Below are 16820 nucleotides of genomic sequence, written 5' to 3'. Positions count from 1 at the left end.
GGGCAGCAGTCCCACTGAATCTCCCTCCCACACAATACAAAGCGGTGGGCTGGGGAGAGCGGTGTAGGCGGCCATGTCTAGTGGGGTTCTGCAGAAAGCGGCGGCAGCTGTCCACCGTGATATACTGCAGCATTTGGGGAGAGTGAGTTGGGCGCAGCCCCTGTCACCTCTTACATCCACCTTACATCCACACAGAGCGGCGGCAGCGGGAGCTGCCCGCCGCACACATACAGTATACAGATCTCCGGCTCACATGTAACAGTTAAAAAAGAATTGGTACACACGGAGCCTGACCGCCGCTCACACTACCTTCTGCCTTCTCCAGACCCCGGCAGTGCCTCCAGACCGCACTGCCGGGGTCTGGAGGCACCAACAGAGCTTCTCTCCAAGCTCTGTCCTGCTCCCTGCAGCCAAGGCTGGAATCAGCTTATGCTGATGAAGGTCTTTGGCGGGGCCTCTCTGCAAGCGCTGACAAGCCTTTGCCTCCTGTAGCAGCAGCCACAGACCCGGACCCAAGCTTCTTAATAAACTTGGAAGAGCTGTGGTTAAAAGGTAAAAAATCTGGAGTTCAATCCAGAAAGTGCTATCCCATGAAGGCACAAAAACCATTGAGGCATCTTCGGAGTATTGAGGGGAAGGAGGGTTACACATTTAAATATTTAAAATGTGCCTATCCCTGCTATCGCTCCGTCCATATCCTAAGAGTACTCCAGTGACCCCTAGTGGATGAAAAAGAAATTAAACGTATATAAATTTTCTGAAGCAAAATAAACATTGAGGGTCATTCAGAGTTGATCACTCGCTGACATTTTTTGCAGCGCAATGAACAGGTTACTACTGCGCATGCACCGCAATGCGCAGGTGCATTGTACGGCTACAAAGCGGATTGTTGCTGAGCGATGGATTTAACGAAGAATCCATTTACACAGCCGATCGCAAGGAGATTGACAGGAAGAGGGCGTTTGTGGGTGTCAACTGACCGTTTTCTGGGAGTGGTGTGGCGAACTCAGGCGTGTCCAGGCATTTGGAGGGCGGATGTCTGACGTCAATTCCGGGACCTGCAACGCTGGATTCAATGCACAGGGTAAGTAACTCTTACCCTGGTCTTGTTCTACACAAAACTATTTTTGCATAGCAGGGCTGCACAAGCGATCGCAGCCTTGCTATGCAAAAATACACTCCCCCATAAGCAGCGTCTAGTTGATCGCACAGGCTGCAAAAAGTTGCAGCGTGCGATCAACTCGGAATGACCCCCATAGTTCATTGTGCACAGAACATAGGCATTCTGTATGTAACAATGACGTGATGATGTGATGTGGCACTTTCATGTTTTCACAATTTGGAACAGTATAACAACTATGATTTAGAAAGGTTTTTTTCCCACATTATGTATCGTGGACTAGTGTTTGTCTATTCACTTCATGCAGCAGGCAAAAAAAAAAAAAAGCTTGTAAATTTGCATGCAGGGCCCTCTTACATCTGCCTGTTATTACCAATTAGTGTTTTGGGCCCGATTCAGACCTATTCGCACAGCGGGTGATTATGGAACTACTGCGCATGAACCGCATTGTGCATGCGCGACGGACAGCAGCAATGATTCTGGGAGAAAATTTAAATCGTACAGGCGTACACATGGCGATTGACAGGAAGAGGCCCTTTGTGGGTGTTAACTGGCCATTTACTGTGTAAGTCCTGAAAACGCAGGCGTTCCAAAGCATTTTCTGGCAGGGTGTGTGACGTCTGCGCTGGCCCCGATCAGCCTGATTTCTTCGCACTGAAGGAGTAAGTATTGAGCTACGCACAGACTGCACAGAATGGGAAAAACATTTGATGGTCAGTGTGATGCAAATGGTTTTGCAGCTGTCCGCTGCCTGAGGGGAAGTTTTGCACAGCATACACATGCATTTGCACACTTGATCAGGGCGAATTTTCACTCCCCCAGGGCGACGATTATCTGATCGCAGGACAGTGTAATTTGCAGCACAGCGATCAGGTCTGAATTAGGCCCTTCGTTCCCAGTGGAGAAGCAAAAGCAATATGCTGGTGCTATATAAATAAATGTTAATAAATATACTAGTTGAACATTTCATCCAAAACCATGGGCATTATTATGGAGTTAGTGTCCTCTTTGCTGCACAACAACACTCTCCAGTATAATGGACACATTTTGGAACACAGAATTCAGAACGGCTGTGGGCATTTGCATCCATTTAGGCTGGGGCCACACTTAGCGTTTTAGCGGGTCCCATTCAGCGTTGGCCGGAAGGTTAGATTCGGTGGCTGCGATACCGCTGCATATGTGTGGGCGGGCGGCTAGTAGTCCTTATGCAGACAACTTCCAGCCTAGCTAAAACGCTAGGTGTGGCCCCAGCCTTAGCAAAGCACTTTTTGAGGGACCTCGATTTTTGCAAAGGGGCAAAGGTCATGATGAAACAGGAAAAGGCCTTCCTCAGACTATTTACACAAAGTTGCAAGCAAACAATTCTCTTGAATCATTGTATGATGTAGCATTAAGAATTATTTTCATTGGAACAAAGGGTCCCAGGCAAAACCAGAATATTAACGTCCACCTCCAAAATCTGTCCTGACATCTACCAAACCAAGTTTCAAATACCAACATGATTCGTCACTTCAGATAATTTATTTTATCTGTTCCAGAGTGCAATGGCAATGGGGGTAATTCTGAGTTGATCGCAGCAGCAAGTTTGTTAGCAATTGGGCAAAACCATGTGCACTGCAGGGGGGTGGGGGGGGGAAGCTATAACATTTGCAGAGAGAATTAGATTTGGGTGGGTTATTTCATTTCTGTGCAAGGTAAATACTGGCTGCTTTATTTTTACACTGCAATTTAGATTTCAGTTTGAATACACCCCACCCAAATCTAACTCTCTCAGCACATGTTATATCTGTCCCCACTGCAATGCACATGGTTTTGCCCAACTGCTAACAAATTTGCTGCTGCGATCAACTCAGAATTAGGCCCATTTTGTTTTACACCACTCTAGTTTAGCATTGCGCATGGTGATCAGAGTCTTGTTTATGGCTCAATCATGGAAACCAAATCCAAGAAGCTCTTGACAAACAGCTCTTGTGTTGAAATTGCTTCCAGAGGCAGTTTGGAATTCTGTAGTGAGGTTTGCTATTCATATATTTGGCCACATAGCGTATATAATACATTTTAAAATGTATAATTTTTTGAAGGTACATTATATATTTTTACTGTATCATTGTAGCTTTCTAATTTTATTTATGTTTAGTTGTGGAATTAAAGTTTTAATAATCGGGGGGGGGGGGGGGGGGGGCAAGTCAATTAAACACGATGTTGAATAGCACATGGATTGAGTACCTAGAACTATTCAATTAGTCGCACTGTAAACCCGGGACTAGAAACTTTCTGCTCACACCCTCCTGAGGTACGAGCAGAAATCCCACTAAACTAGTGCCGCAAAGCTAGTTGTGTGTTTACCGCCTCCGCTAACAGCATTTCGTCTGGCACTTAAGTAAGAGAATGTAATTTACCACAACTAACCCCTGGCTTTTGGCGTAGTAAACTGCATCTCCTGACTTAAGTGCCGGTCATGATGCAGACAATTGAATGGCTCCGAGCACTCATTCCCAGAGCTATAGTAAAAGGGTTCACAATTCCAGCCCTCAAGTACCACCAACAGGTCATGCTTTGTGGATTTCTTTGATAATGCACAGGTGAACTAATCTATATTGCTGAGTCAGTAAATATCCCATCTACTTCTACAGACAGAACTTCAAAATATATGACCTGTTGGAAAAACGTATGTGTTGAGAACCAGTGGCATAGCCATTTTTCCAATACCACTAAACTGCAAGTATTCTGATAGGATGTGCTCAAACCAATAAAATAAAAGGTGAATTAGACTACACTGGACAGGTGAAAATAACTGTAATGTCTTACCGAGTGAAGAGGAAAGAATCCATAAGAATCCAGAAGTACTAGGTGCTTGACAGACTCAGGAAATGCAGAGGCAAACTATAAAATAGGTATGTGTAAGCACAGGAACACAAAAGGAGAAATGCTAACTGAATTATCATCATGTATAAGTCAACATTTAGTTACAACTGTAAGTTTAATGTGTCCATGTTTAATGTGTTCATTGAATTTAGCATAATCAGATCATAACGAAAGGGCATGAGATGTACTCATTGGGGCTGATGCAGAGATGGACTAAAATGCCCAAATTGGTCTTGAGAATGCTCACAAAACAGCATACACATACAGTACATGTTAGGCAGATTTGTTTGGATCTGGCACTTGCTAATGGAACATTGGGACGGGGAAGGAAGATATGACCTAATGTAGGGAGAGCACAGTAAGGGCATGTTCACCATAATTTAACCAGCTCTAGTCTAAAAGGGTTTTCTTATTGACACTTAATAGCAAACGTGTATTTGGGTATTAAAACATGTCTAAAAAGTGGGTCTGATGTATGCCTGGCACAAACATGACACATAAGCTACTGGTGCTTAGCTTTATGCAAATGTAATAAGTATACATTATTTAATTTTTTACATGTATTCAAATTCAGCATCAGCCCCATTGTAGTTAAATCACTGCATTCTATTCACTGCAATATATTCATATACAATCATATAATACAATATTCCCTAATGAACATGAAATTATGACTTCAGAAATCACTGTTATATTATTTACAGGTGGTTATACAAGTATTAACGTTTCAAATGTAATATCTATACAGGAGTAACAACATTGATAACAATGAAAAACAATACATACAAAACATTATCATCATTGTTGATTTGTAAGGTGCCACAGTACACGGTATACATAACGTAAGACTAGTTTGCAGGGGGCACAGTTGAAGCACGAGGAGCAACTGTGGAGATCGGGACATTTGTGAGGGGTGTGGTATGGTATGCCGGCGGTCGGGCTCCCGGCGACCAGCATACCGGCGCCGGGAGCCCGACCGCCCCTCCAGGGGGGTCGTGGACTCCCACGAGGGAGAATAAGTGTCGGTATGCCGGCGGTCGGGATTCCGGCACCGGTATACTGTGCGCCGGGATCCCGACAGCCGGCATACTGAAGACCACCCATTTGGGGTGGTGCATTAGAGGATGAAAAGATGGGTCAGTAGGGTAAGCTAATAAAGAGATGGTTTTCAGAGAAAGTTTAAAGATGTGAAGGCTGTGGGACAATGTGATATGGCATTGTAGGGGATTCAGTAGACAGCTGAGGGTACCTGGTAGGTGTACCACCTTTTTATTATCAGATTCCCAGACAGTGGTTGTGGCCAAAACTGCAGTAGAGATACAACCATTGTATTTGTCAAAGTCTAGCTGTGCACCTTATATGCCATCATAGCCCATTTATATGCCATCAGACCCCCTCCGCAATGCCCTTTATATGCCATCATATTATCTCATTTTTATGGGCTCATCGAAGTTTAGCATAACGAAAAGAGTAGATGAAGGTCCGATAAGGTTTGTTGCCACGTGTTACTTTGCTTTGTTTTAATATTTAATTAAATCATTTTGTACAAGTACACTATGCTATTTACTTTTCTTATTTCTTGCCCATTTAAAAAAAAAATATCTTATGTCTCATATAAATAGGTTTGTAGAACATCAGGGTGTTCAATTTTAAATGGGCCTTGACGCGTAAGTGTGTTAAAAAGCATAGCCCACACATTCTGCTCCTGCAAGATACTTATCCTAGAAGTGTCTCTTAGTTAAAACTAGTGTACTGTAGAAATTGACATGATTTTGATTTGTAATCATCATGTTGGCTAATATAATTAATGTACTGCCTAATATTGCTGGTACTACTTATAACTGTTAACCAGTTATACTCTTTCCCTATTTTGTATAGAACTTCTTGACAGATGTATACTACATTGTTGCTGCAGTCAGAGCAAACAGCCCTAGGATTTTCAATACAACACTGTTATATCTGTATGCGATTGAGTCTCTGACTATGTATACAAAGTGCTATTTTCCATGTCAGTTTCTCTTAACGTATGCTGTATTAAAGCTAGATATAATATAATAATACATAATGGTACATTCTGATAAATATGTATAAAAGTGAATAAAAGCCTTCATGGAACTTTAATCACAATGGAGTTACAATCTTGGGACTCTATGTAAATTATTCTGACTTGTACTCCTACTCATAGTCCATTAAGTCAACCGCAAAGTAAGAACCCCAAATTGGAATTATAGATTTTTGCTTTGGATTACAATATGCAATTGGTTATTCAGCTGCAGAATTTCACACCAACACAGCAAAATTCACATACTGTCTTACCAGTCCACCAATGACACCACCTAAATGTGAAGAAGAAAAAAAGTTGAAAAATATAGTCTTTCCTTAGAAATACTAACATGATCATCTGTTGGCTTTTGAATAATTAACAAACAATAATGAATTTCTTACCCATGCTGTGAGCTAAAATAGAAAATTTTCTCCATCCTAAATCTGGGAGAGAAAAATAGGTGTATCAATAGTGGGATCTTCAAATCAGGCGGGGAAGGCTATGGCAATATGTAGGCACCATAGATTTGGTTATCTTTATATTTTGCATAGTGTGAGGATTAAATGTATCATACAATAAAAGGAATGTATCATACATTAAAAGGAGAGAGACAGACAGACAGATAGAGAGAGTGAGTGAAAGGGTGCAAACAAGAGAGAACAGGAGCCCACAAGAGCAAAAGAGAGAGAGTAAGAACTAGGGCAAGAACAAAAGCATGTTTCACAACAGAAGTCTTCTAGCAAATTATTTGAGGTTTTAAAGAAACTGGGGGTAAATTTACTAAGATGGGAGTTCTATTTAAGATGGGATGTTGCCCATAGCAACCAATCAGATTCTACGTCGAATTTATCTAGCACCTTCTACAAGATAATACCTGAAATCTGATTGGTTGCTATGGGCAACAACCCATCTTAAATAGAACTCCCAATTTAGTAAATTTACCCCCTGGTGTCTGTTTGTTTGAGATGACAGGACCACTCTTATTTTACTACTCATACTTTATACAACTGAAAACAAGAAAATCAACTTACACACTTTCATAAAATGAGCACAGATTCTTTGTATTAAATGTCAATGGATATTAACTCTGATGGATAAGCGCAAACAGTATTGAAGGCCTGCCAATGTGTTACTCAATGTTTGCAGGGGATGCGGTCAAGATTTGGTTGTCGGGATGCCGGCAGTCAAAATACAGATGCTAGTATTCCGACATACTTCAGAATCCTAACGCTGGAACTCCGAAAGGGACAGGAGACCAATACAGGAATCCCGACAGCCAGTATCCCAACCATAAGTATAAACAGCAGGTTAGAATTAAGGCCAGGAGAGGGGGGTTAGGTTTCGGCACCAGGCAGGGGGAGTAGGGTTAGGCTGCGGGAGGGGGGGGGGGGGGGGTGTTAGCTTTAGACAGCGGTGGGGTGGTTAGGGGTAGGCACTAAGGGGGGAGGTTAGGGTTAGGCTGCAGGAAGGTAGGGGTTAGGGTGTCAGGGTGAGGGAAGAACACCCCTCACTCACTTGTCGGTCTTTTACTCATCATGATCCCACCATCGGTATTATGACCACCGGGATTTGGTAAGCTGGCATATCATACAGATTCCGTTTGCAGTCTGTATTTAATATAGTGTATAATTGTATCTACATAATGTAACTAAAAAAGTTGCCATGGTGTGCACACCATGAATACTTCATGGCATGGATTTAGAAAGGTACAGGAAACTTTTCTGAAAAATCAGTAATAGCACATAGCTGGTCATTCCGAGTTGTTCGCTCGTTGCCAATGGAGCGATTAGGTGGAAAATGTGCATGCTACGCAGCGCGCATGCATTCAGTAATTTAACACAAAACTTGGTAGATTTGCACAAGCTCGAGCGACGTTTTATCATCGCTCGAGTGATCGTAGTGTGATTGACAGGAAGTGGGTGTTTCTGGGCGGAAACTGGCCATTTTCAGGGAGTGTGCTAAATAACGCAGGCGTGCCTCGAAAAAACGCAGGAGTGTCTGGAGAAACGGGGGAGTGGCTGGCCGAACGCAGGGCGTGTTTGTGACGTCAAACCAGGAACTAAACGGACCGAGGTGATCGCAATCTAGGAGTAGGTCTGGAGCTACTCAGAAACTGCAAATAATTATTTAGTAGCAGTTTTGCTAATCTTTCGTTCGCTATTCTGCTAAGCTAAGATACACTACCAGAGGGCGGCGGCCTAGCGTTTGCAATGCTGCTAAAAGCAGCTAGCGAGCGAACAACTCGGAATGAGGGCTATGACCGACGCACTTCCTGAGGAAGAATTATTGTATGACTTTTTATCGTTTGATACTGTCCGTTCCATTTGGAGAGAATCAGATGTTGACGGGGTCTTGACTGGGACCGGACATATTTTACCATGCTGAATGTCGAGACCATTGATCCCAGTACTCGCACTGCTGCATGGATGGATACTCTCAGACTGTGTAGCAATCCTTGAATCCTCGTCTGTATTGTGGATATCTTGTTCAGAGGTAACATAGTAACATAGTAACATAGTATCTGAGGTTGAAAAAAGACAATTGTCCATCGAGTTCAACCTATTTGTGGTCTCCTATGCATGATGATTTGACTAAAATTTCTGACTGATGCTGCTGTCAGCCGTTGCATTTTATCCCTATTTATAGTAACTATAATGCATGACTATGCACCATGGATATCCTTATCCATTAGGAATTTATCTAACCCATTCTTAAAGGTGTTGACAGATTCCGCCATTACAACTCCCTCGGGCAGGGAATTCCAAACACGTATTGTCCTTACCGTGAAAAAGCCTTTACGCCGTATTGTGCGGAATCTCATCTCCTCTAACCTGACCGAGTGTCCACGAGTCCTCTGTGTTGATCTAACCAAAAACAGGTCCCGCGCAAGCTCTGTGTATTGTCCCCTTATATATTTGTAGATGTTGATCATATCCCCTCTTAGTCTCCGCTTTTCCAATGTAAACATGCCTAGTCTTTCAAGCCTTTCCTTGTATTCCATCGTCTCCATGCCCTTAATTAGTTTGGTCGCCCTCCCCTGTACCTTTTCAAGCTCCAGGATATCCTTTTTGTAGTACGGTGCCCAGAATTGTACACAGTATTCTAGGTGTGGCCTCACTAGTGATTTATATAACGGGAGTATAATACTCTCGTCCCTAGCATCAATACCCCGTTTTATGCATGCTAATATCTTATTAGCCTTCTTTGCTGCAGTCCTACTTTGGGTACTACTGCTTAGCTTGCTATCTATGAGGACACCTAAGTCCTTTTCCAGTACAGAATCCCCTAATTTTACCCCATTTAGTAGGTAGGTGTAATTTTTGTTCTTGTTACCACAGTGCATTACCTTACACTTGTGTGTGTTGAAGCGCATTCTCCATTTCGCTGCCCATGCTTCTAATATAACTAAGTCGTTCTGAAGAGACTCGGCATCCTCCTCTGTATTTATAGCCTTACACAATTTGGTATCATCTGCAAAAATTGACACCATGCTCTCTAGACCTTCTGTTAGGTCGTTAATGAAAATATTGAACAATAGCGGTCCTAATACTGAGCCTTGCGGCACACCACTTAGCACTTCAGTCCAAGTTGAAAAAGATCCATTAACCACAACGCGCTGCTCCCTATTATCTAACCAGTTTTTGACCCAAGTGCATATTGTGCTTCCTAGCCCTGATTCTTGTAGCTTGTAGATAAGTCTCATGTGTGGTACAGTATCGAACACTTTGGCAAAGTCTAAAAAGATTACATCCACGTCTTTACCCTGATCTAGGTTTGCGCTTACTGTTTTATAAAAGCCAAGTAAGTTGGTATGACAGGATCTGTCCTTCATAAACCCATGTTGATTCCTTTTAATTACCTTATTGACTTCAAGGAACTTCTGAATACTATCTCTTAGAATACCTTCCAATACTTTCCCCACTATAGATGTAAGACTAACTGGTCTATAATTACCTGGTTCAGCTTTACTTCCCTTTTTGAATATAGGCACTACTTCCGCTATACGCCAGTCTTTGGGAACCATACCTGATATAACTGAATCCTTAAAGATCAAAGATAGCGGTTTTGCCAGTTCAGAGTGAAGCTCCATTAGAACCCTTGGGTGAATACCATCGGGCCCTGGTGATTTATTCATCTTTAAATGTTTTAATCGGTCACAGACTACTTCCTCGCTTAAATAAGTACCTATCAGTGGGATATTCTCATTATTGAGATTGTGTCTCAGTCCCTGAAATGGGTCCTCTCTAGTGAATACTGTTGAAAAAAACTCATTTAGTGTGTCCGCTATGTCATTATCATTTTTGCTTAAGACTCCCAACTTGTCTTTTAAAGGGCCTATACTCTCCTTCTTTAATCTCTTGCTATTAATGTATTTAAAGATTTTTTTGGGATTCGCTTTGCTTTCCTTTGCTACTAGTTTTTCAGTTTCTACTTTAGCCGCTCTTATTTCCTTTTTGCAAATTTTGTTACATTCCTTATAGTGCCGAAATGACTCTGCTTCCCCGTCAGATTTGTATTTTTTAAATGCTCGCCTTTTCTTGCCCATAAGTTCCTTAATCTTTTTGTTAAGCCACATCGGTTTATGATTTTTATTCCTTTTTTTGCTACTCATAGGAATAAATTTGAGTGTATTTTTAGCTAGCAGGAATTTTAGTACCTCCCATTTCTCCGTAGTATTTTTCCCTAAAAACAAACCTTCCCATTCAATATCCCTGAAAAATACCCTCATCTTTTCAAAATTTGCTTTGCTAAAGTTTAGAGTCCTAGTTGAGCCAGTATAGGGCTGTTGATGGAAACTGATATTGAATGTGACCATATTGTGGTCGCTGTTTCCTATGGGTTCCCCTACTATAATACCTGATACCAAATCCCCATTGTTTGTTAATACCAGGTCTAAGATTGCATTGTACCTAGTTGGTTCCTCAATTAGTTGGACTAAGTAGTTATCATTAAGTGTGTTTAAAAACATATTGCCCCTAGCAGTATCACATGAATCGTTTTTCCAGTTTATCTCTGGATAGTTAAAATCTCCCATCACTACTATGTCTCCTACTCCTGCTGCTCTTTCAATTTGCTTTAGTAACAATTCCTCATCAGATGCGTTGATACCAGGCAGCCTATAGCATACACCCAATACTAACTTTTTTATTCCTTTTCCCCCGCATGCAATTTCTACCCATAATGTCTCGACAGTGTCTACAGTCCCCTCCTGAATATCTTCCCGTATATCAGTTTTAAAAACGGCTTTACGTAAAGACACACTCTCTGAAGAGTGATATCCAATACAGCCCCCAGATGCGTCATCCTTTGTGATGGGACTAAGGAAGACTTTGCCCAATTTATGAGCCAGCCGTGAGCCTGTAGGCAGGCTATTGTCACTTGAAGATGGCAGTGAAAAATCTCCTGTGATTGTGCCATGATAAGCAAGTCATCTACATATGGGAAAATCCTTATTGCCTGGCAACAAAAGTGAGTTGCCATCACCACCATAATCTTGGTAAATAACCTTGGAGCTGTAGCCAGTCCAAAAGGTAGAGACTGAAACTGAAAATGTTGTTGGAGGATAGCAAACCTAAGATAGCACTGATGGGAAGGTGCTATAGGTACATGTATGTGAGCATCCTGAATATCCAGGGACACCATAAAATCCCGCGGCTCCATTGCCAGGATAATGGTTCGTAACGCTTCCACATGGAATCGAGACCCCCAAACATTTGTTCAGAGCACTGAGATTAAGAATAGGTTGGTAGGAACCATTTGGTTTCTAAACTAGAAAAAGGTTGGATTAGAAACCTTGTTCCTGCTGTGCTATTGGAACCGGTACTATCATAGCAGCCTCTGAATTGCATCTTGTAGGGCCGTGGCCTTCGACTTAACAGGAGACGGTCTGCTACAGAAGAATTGAGGGGGGCGTTTCTTGAAGGGTAAAGCGTAACCGTGAGACACCGCTTCTTGCACCCAGGTATATGTGGTGGACAGCTGCCAAACCTGTGCAAAAAAAAAAAGTCAGCCTCACACCCTGGGATCCCCCAGGTGGAGGCCTGTGCCATTAGGATGACAGTGTGTCTTCTGGTTTAGAAGCCAGGCGTCTGGTTGACCAAGCCTGTTTGGTCTTAGTCTTACCAGATTTATCTGATTGAGACTGTCTGCTGTAAACCTTTCCCATTGCTTTACCTTGGGCCCAAAAGGACAGGAAAACAGGAAATCTGGGGTTAGCTTTAGATGTCGAAGGAAACGTCACTTTTTTGGAGTCTGCTTCAGACTGAAGAATGTTGTCTAATTCTGTCCCAAACTGAATATTTCCAACAAAAGGCAGGGATTCCACAACCTTCTTGCGTTCAGAGTCAGCTTTCCTTGAACGTAGCCAAACAGCTCTTTGAACAGCTACTGTGGAAGCTGATGCTTGAGAAGCTACTATACCATAGTCAGGGCTGCTTCTTATTTGCAATATGGGATAACTGTTCTTTTGTTTGCTGTTGAATGATCATCTTCCAAAGCTTCCGCCCAGCCTGCCGCTGCTTTAGCCACCCAAGCTGTGGCCATAGCTGGACTAGTAACTGCCCCTTGTCAAGGAAAAAATAGTTTTAAGAAAACCATCAATCTTTCTGCCTGTTACATCATTTAATGATGTAGAAGGCAGAGGTAATGTAGATTTGTGTACTAGTAGAACTACAGTACGTGCACATCTACTTTGGGTGGAATTTCCCTTTCTAAACAGTCCACAGCATGAAAAGAATAATAAGAACCTCATTTCTTAGGAATCTTAAATTTCTTACAGGGTGTTACCCATGCCTCTTGCATTATTTCCGTTAGCTGATCTGAATCAGGATATTCTGCTTTAACAATTTTTGGACGTTTAAAAACAGGATCCTTAGATTTTAACACAGGCTCTACTGCCTCCTCTATTGAAAGAATAGATTTTACTACATGTATTAACTCAGGTATATCTACTGAAGCAATGTCCTCATCTCTAGATGCAGATTCAGAAAGAGAGGATCCAGATTCATCAACTGAAGTGTCCTTAGATTCTGAAAACTGTGTAGACTGTGAAGATGGTGCTCCATGTCTATCTGTTTTCAGGTCCCTGGGCCTATCTGCTTGGTTTAGCATGTAAGGATTTTATGGGTACACCATACTTGACAATATAGCTGGTGCATTCCAGTCTGCAATATTGGATAATACCTGTGCAAGAGGCGGGGTTAGAGAGGCTGGACTGTTGCATTCTGGGACTCAAAAGCATTTGACTGTTTGGTGCCTGTTCCTCTGATGCCACCTACTACCCAAGATAGATCCTGTGGACTACTGTAGACCCTGAAGGAGAAACAGGCTTTCATAATATTGAATGGGAAGGTTTGTTTTTAGGAAAAAATACTACGGAGAAATGGGAGGTACTAAAATTCCTGCTAGCTAAAAATACACTCAAATTTATTCCTACGAGCAGCAAAAAAAAAAGGAATAAAAATCATAAACTGATGTGGCTTAACAAAAAGATTAAGGAACTTATGGGCAAGAAAAGGCGAGCATTTAAAAAATACAAATCTGACGGGGAAGCAGAGTCATTTCAGCACTATAAGGAATGTAACAAAATTTGCAAAAAGGAAATAAGAGCGGCTAAAGTAGAAACTGAAAAATTAGTAGCAAAGGAAAGCAAAGCGAATCCCCAAAAAAAAAATCTTTAAATACATTAATAGCAAGAGATTAAAAGAAGGAGAGTATAGGCCCTTTAAAAGACAAGTTGGGAGTCTTAAGCAAAAATGATAATGACATAGCGGACACACTAAATGAGTTTTTTTCAACAGTATTTACTAGAGAGGACCCAATTCAGGGACTAACATATAATCTCAATAATGAGAATATCCCACTGATAGGTACTTATTTAGGGCGAGGAAGTAGTCTGTGACCGATTAAAACATTTAAAGATAAGTCACCAGGTCCCGATGGTATTCACCCAAGGGTTCTAATGGAGCTTCATTCTGAACTTGCAAAGCCGCTATTTTTGATCTTTAAAGATTCAGTAATATCAGGTATGGTTCCCAAAGACTGGCGTATAGCGGAAGTAGTGCCTATATTCAAAAAGGGAAGTAAAGTTGAACCAGGTAATTATAGACCAGTTAGTCTTACATCTATAGTGGGGAAAGTATTGGAAGGTATTCTAAGAGATAGTATTCAGAAGGTACCTTGTAGTCAATAAGGTCATTAAAAGGAATCAACATGGGTTTATGAAGGACAGATCCTGTCAAACCAACTTACTTGCCTTTTATGAAACAGTAAGCGCAAACCTAGATCAGGGTACAGAGGTGGATGTAATATTTTTAGATTTTGCCAAAGCGTTCGATACTGTACCACACATGAGACTTATCTACAAGCTACAAGAATCAGGGCTAGGAAGCACAATATGCAATTGGGTCAAAAACTGGTTAGATAATAGGGAGCAGCGCGTTGTGGTTAATGGATCTTTTTCAACTTGGACTGAAGTGCTAAGTGGTGTGCCGCAAGGCTCAGTATTAGGACCGCTATTGTTCAATATTTTCATTAACAACCTAACAGAGGGTCTAGAGAGCATGGTGTAAATTTTTGCAGATGATACCAAATTGTGTAAAGTTATAAATGCGGAGGGGGATGCTGAGTCGCTTCAGAATGACTTAGTAAAATTAGAAGCTTGGGCAGCGAAATGGAGAATGCGCTTCAGTACAGACAAGTGTAAGGTAATGCACTTTGGTAACAAGAACAAAAATAACACCTACCTACTAAATGGGGTAAAATTAGGGGATTCTGTACTCGAAAAGGACTTAGGTGTCCTCATAGATAGCAAACTAAGCAGTAGTACCCAAAGTAGGACTGCAGCAAAGAAGGCTAATAAGATATTAGCATGCATAAAACGGGGAATTGATGCTAGGGACGAGAGTATTATACTCCCGTTATATAAATCCCTTGTGAGGCCACACCTTGAATACTGTGTACAATTCTGGGCACCTTACTACAAAAAGGATATCCTGGAGCTAGAAAAGGTTCAAAGGCGGGCGACCAAACTAATTAAGGGTATGGAGACGCTGGAATACGAGGAAAGGCTTGCAAGACTAGGCATGTTTACACTGGAAAAGAGGAGATTAAGAGGGGACATGATCAACATTTACAAATATATAAGGGGACAATATACAGATCTTGCGCAGGACCTGTTTTTGGTTAGATCAACACAGAGAACTCGTGGATACTCGCTCAGGTTAGAGGAGAGGAGATTCCACACAATACAGCGTAAAGGCTTTTTTACGGTAAGGACGATACGTGTTTGGAATTCCCTGCCTGAGGGAGTTGTAATGGCCAACTCAGTCAACACCTTTAAGAATGGGTTAGATAAATTCCTAATGGATAAGGATATCCAGGGTTACGGGGCATAGTCATGCACTATGGTTATTATAAAAAAGAGGGGTTAATTGGAACGGCAGTCAGCAACTTCAGTCAAAATTTTATACAAAATAATCATGCATAGGAGACCACAAATAGGTTGTACCCGATGGACAATTGTCTTTTTTCAACCTTAGATGCTATGCTATGTTACTATCACTACAATCTGCAAGACTGATTTTTCTCGAAAAAAAAATCATCATCTACTGCTTGCTATGCCACTCCCTGAATTAGTTACCTGTATTCTACTGAATTCAATATAAAATACTTTTACTTACACATATATTTTTTGAATGTTACTGAGGAGTCACCACTGTACACCCCGAGCTAAATCTCATAGAACCCACCAGAAGGTCTTCTAGCCTATAAGAGCCGCTTTTCCCATAAACTTGATGCGCCTACTGGTACTGGGATGTCCACCAGGACTTACGTCACTGGTGGTAGTATGAGCTTAACTTTCGAGTGACTTGAATCAATGCCGGTACAAAAGACAACAAAGACAAGACCAAGAATGCAAGAACGATACAAGAGAATAATGAATTAATAACAAAGAATAGTAAAAGGGTAAAGGTACTAACAAGATACCAGGATATTGAGAGATACAGAAAGAGGGGCGCACCAATGATAATAGCAATGAGGAAGTAGTCTGGAGAGATGACAATAACAGACTAACAGACAGGGTAATCTGATTAAAGGGACAGATAAGGAACATGTATCAATTGGTACATAAAATACAAAGAATGCTCTGTACCAGCATTAGTAACTACTGGCAACAACCAAAGTAAATGACAATATAGTTCAGACAGGGGGAGCAAAACAGGTACACAAATAACACAGAATGCTTCAGGCTAGTGGATGTTACTCCTGGCAACTGCAGCAACCAACACTAAGGAGCAATACTACTGTTAGGATAGGATTATAGTTTAGCAGGAGTTCTAGGTACTCAGATGGTGTTTGCTGTTTAGTATCCAATGAACAATACAATCTACTCCTACAGACAGCACAAGAAACAGGGGCACAAACGATGGACTGGTTGCAAGGTACAAACAGGGAATCTGCAGAGTTGCAGCTGTGCAAGAATGGAAGACAGCGTTCCAACAGAACTAGTACCTGACACATAGGGACAAGGGCTTCTGCTGCAACTAAGCTCTATGACCAGCAAGCAGTGTAAGGCAGATTCAGGAGATAAAGGGAACAGGAGCCAATCAACAAACTCCTGCAGCAAAGCCTCCAAAAATCACTAATCCCATGCAGCTGCTGCAGCAATTAAGCAGACAGAACAAAGCTGCAGGCAGTACATGTAACAATAAGGCCATTAACCAGCACAAATTGCTTTGCTTATCTCAAAATATCTCCCAGCTTGTCCTCTCCGCTCTTCATCTCTCATCC

At 41.7% G+C, this 16820-nt stretch overlaps 1 protein-coding gene across 1 annotated transcript in view; it reads right to left on the bottom strand.

Annotated features, from left to right (window-relative positions):
- SERHL2 (serine hydrolase like 2) overlaps nucleotides 1-16820 on the bottom strand; it is a 309035-nt gene that overhangs the window by 169913 nt on the left and 122302 nt on the right. The window contains exons 5-7 of the mRNA XM_063940393.1: nucleotides 6431-6472; nucleotides 6302-6321; nucleotides 3929-4003 (exon numbers count right to left, since the gene is read on the bottom strand). Of these exons, the coding sequence (XP_063796463.1) occupies nucleotides 3929-4003; nucleotides 6302-6321; nucleotides 6431-6472 (137 nt within the window). The remainder of the gene's footprint in view (nucleotides 1-3928; nucleotides 4004-6301; nucleotides 6322-6430; nucleotides 6473-16820) is intronic.

The sequence above is a fragment of the Pseudophryne corroboree genome, chromosome 9, assembly GCF_028390025.1.
Source record: "Pseudophryne corroboree isolate aPseCor3 chromosome 9, aPseCor3.hap2, whole genome shotgun sequence".
NCBI lineage: Eukaryota > Metazoa > Chordata > Amphibia > Anura > Myobatrachidae > Pseudophryne > Pseudophryne corroboree.
Note: the sequence above shows the minus strand (reverse complement) of the source record. Positions and strands in the feature narration are given on the sequence as shown.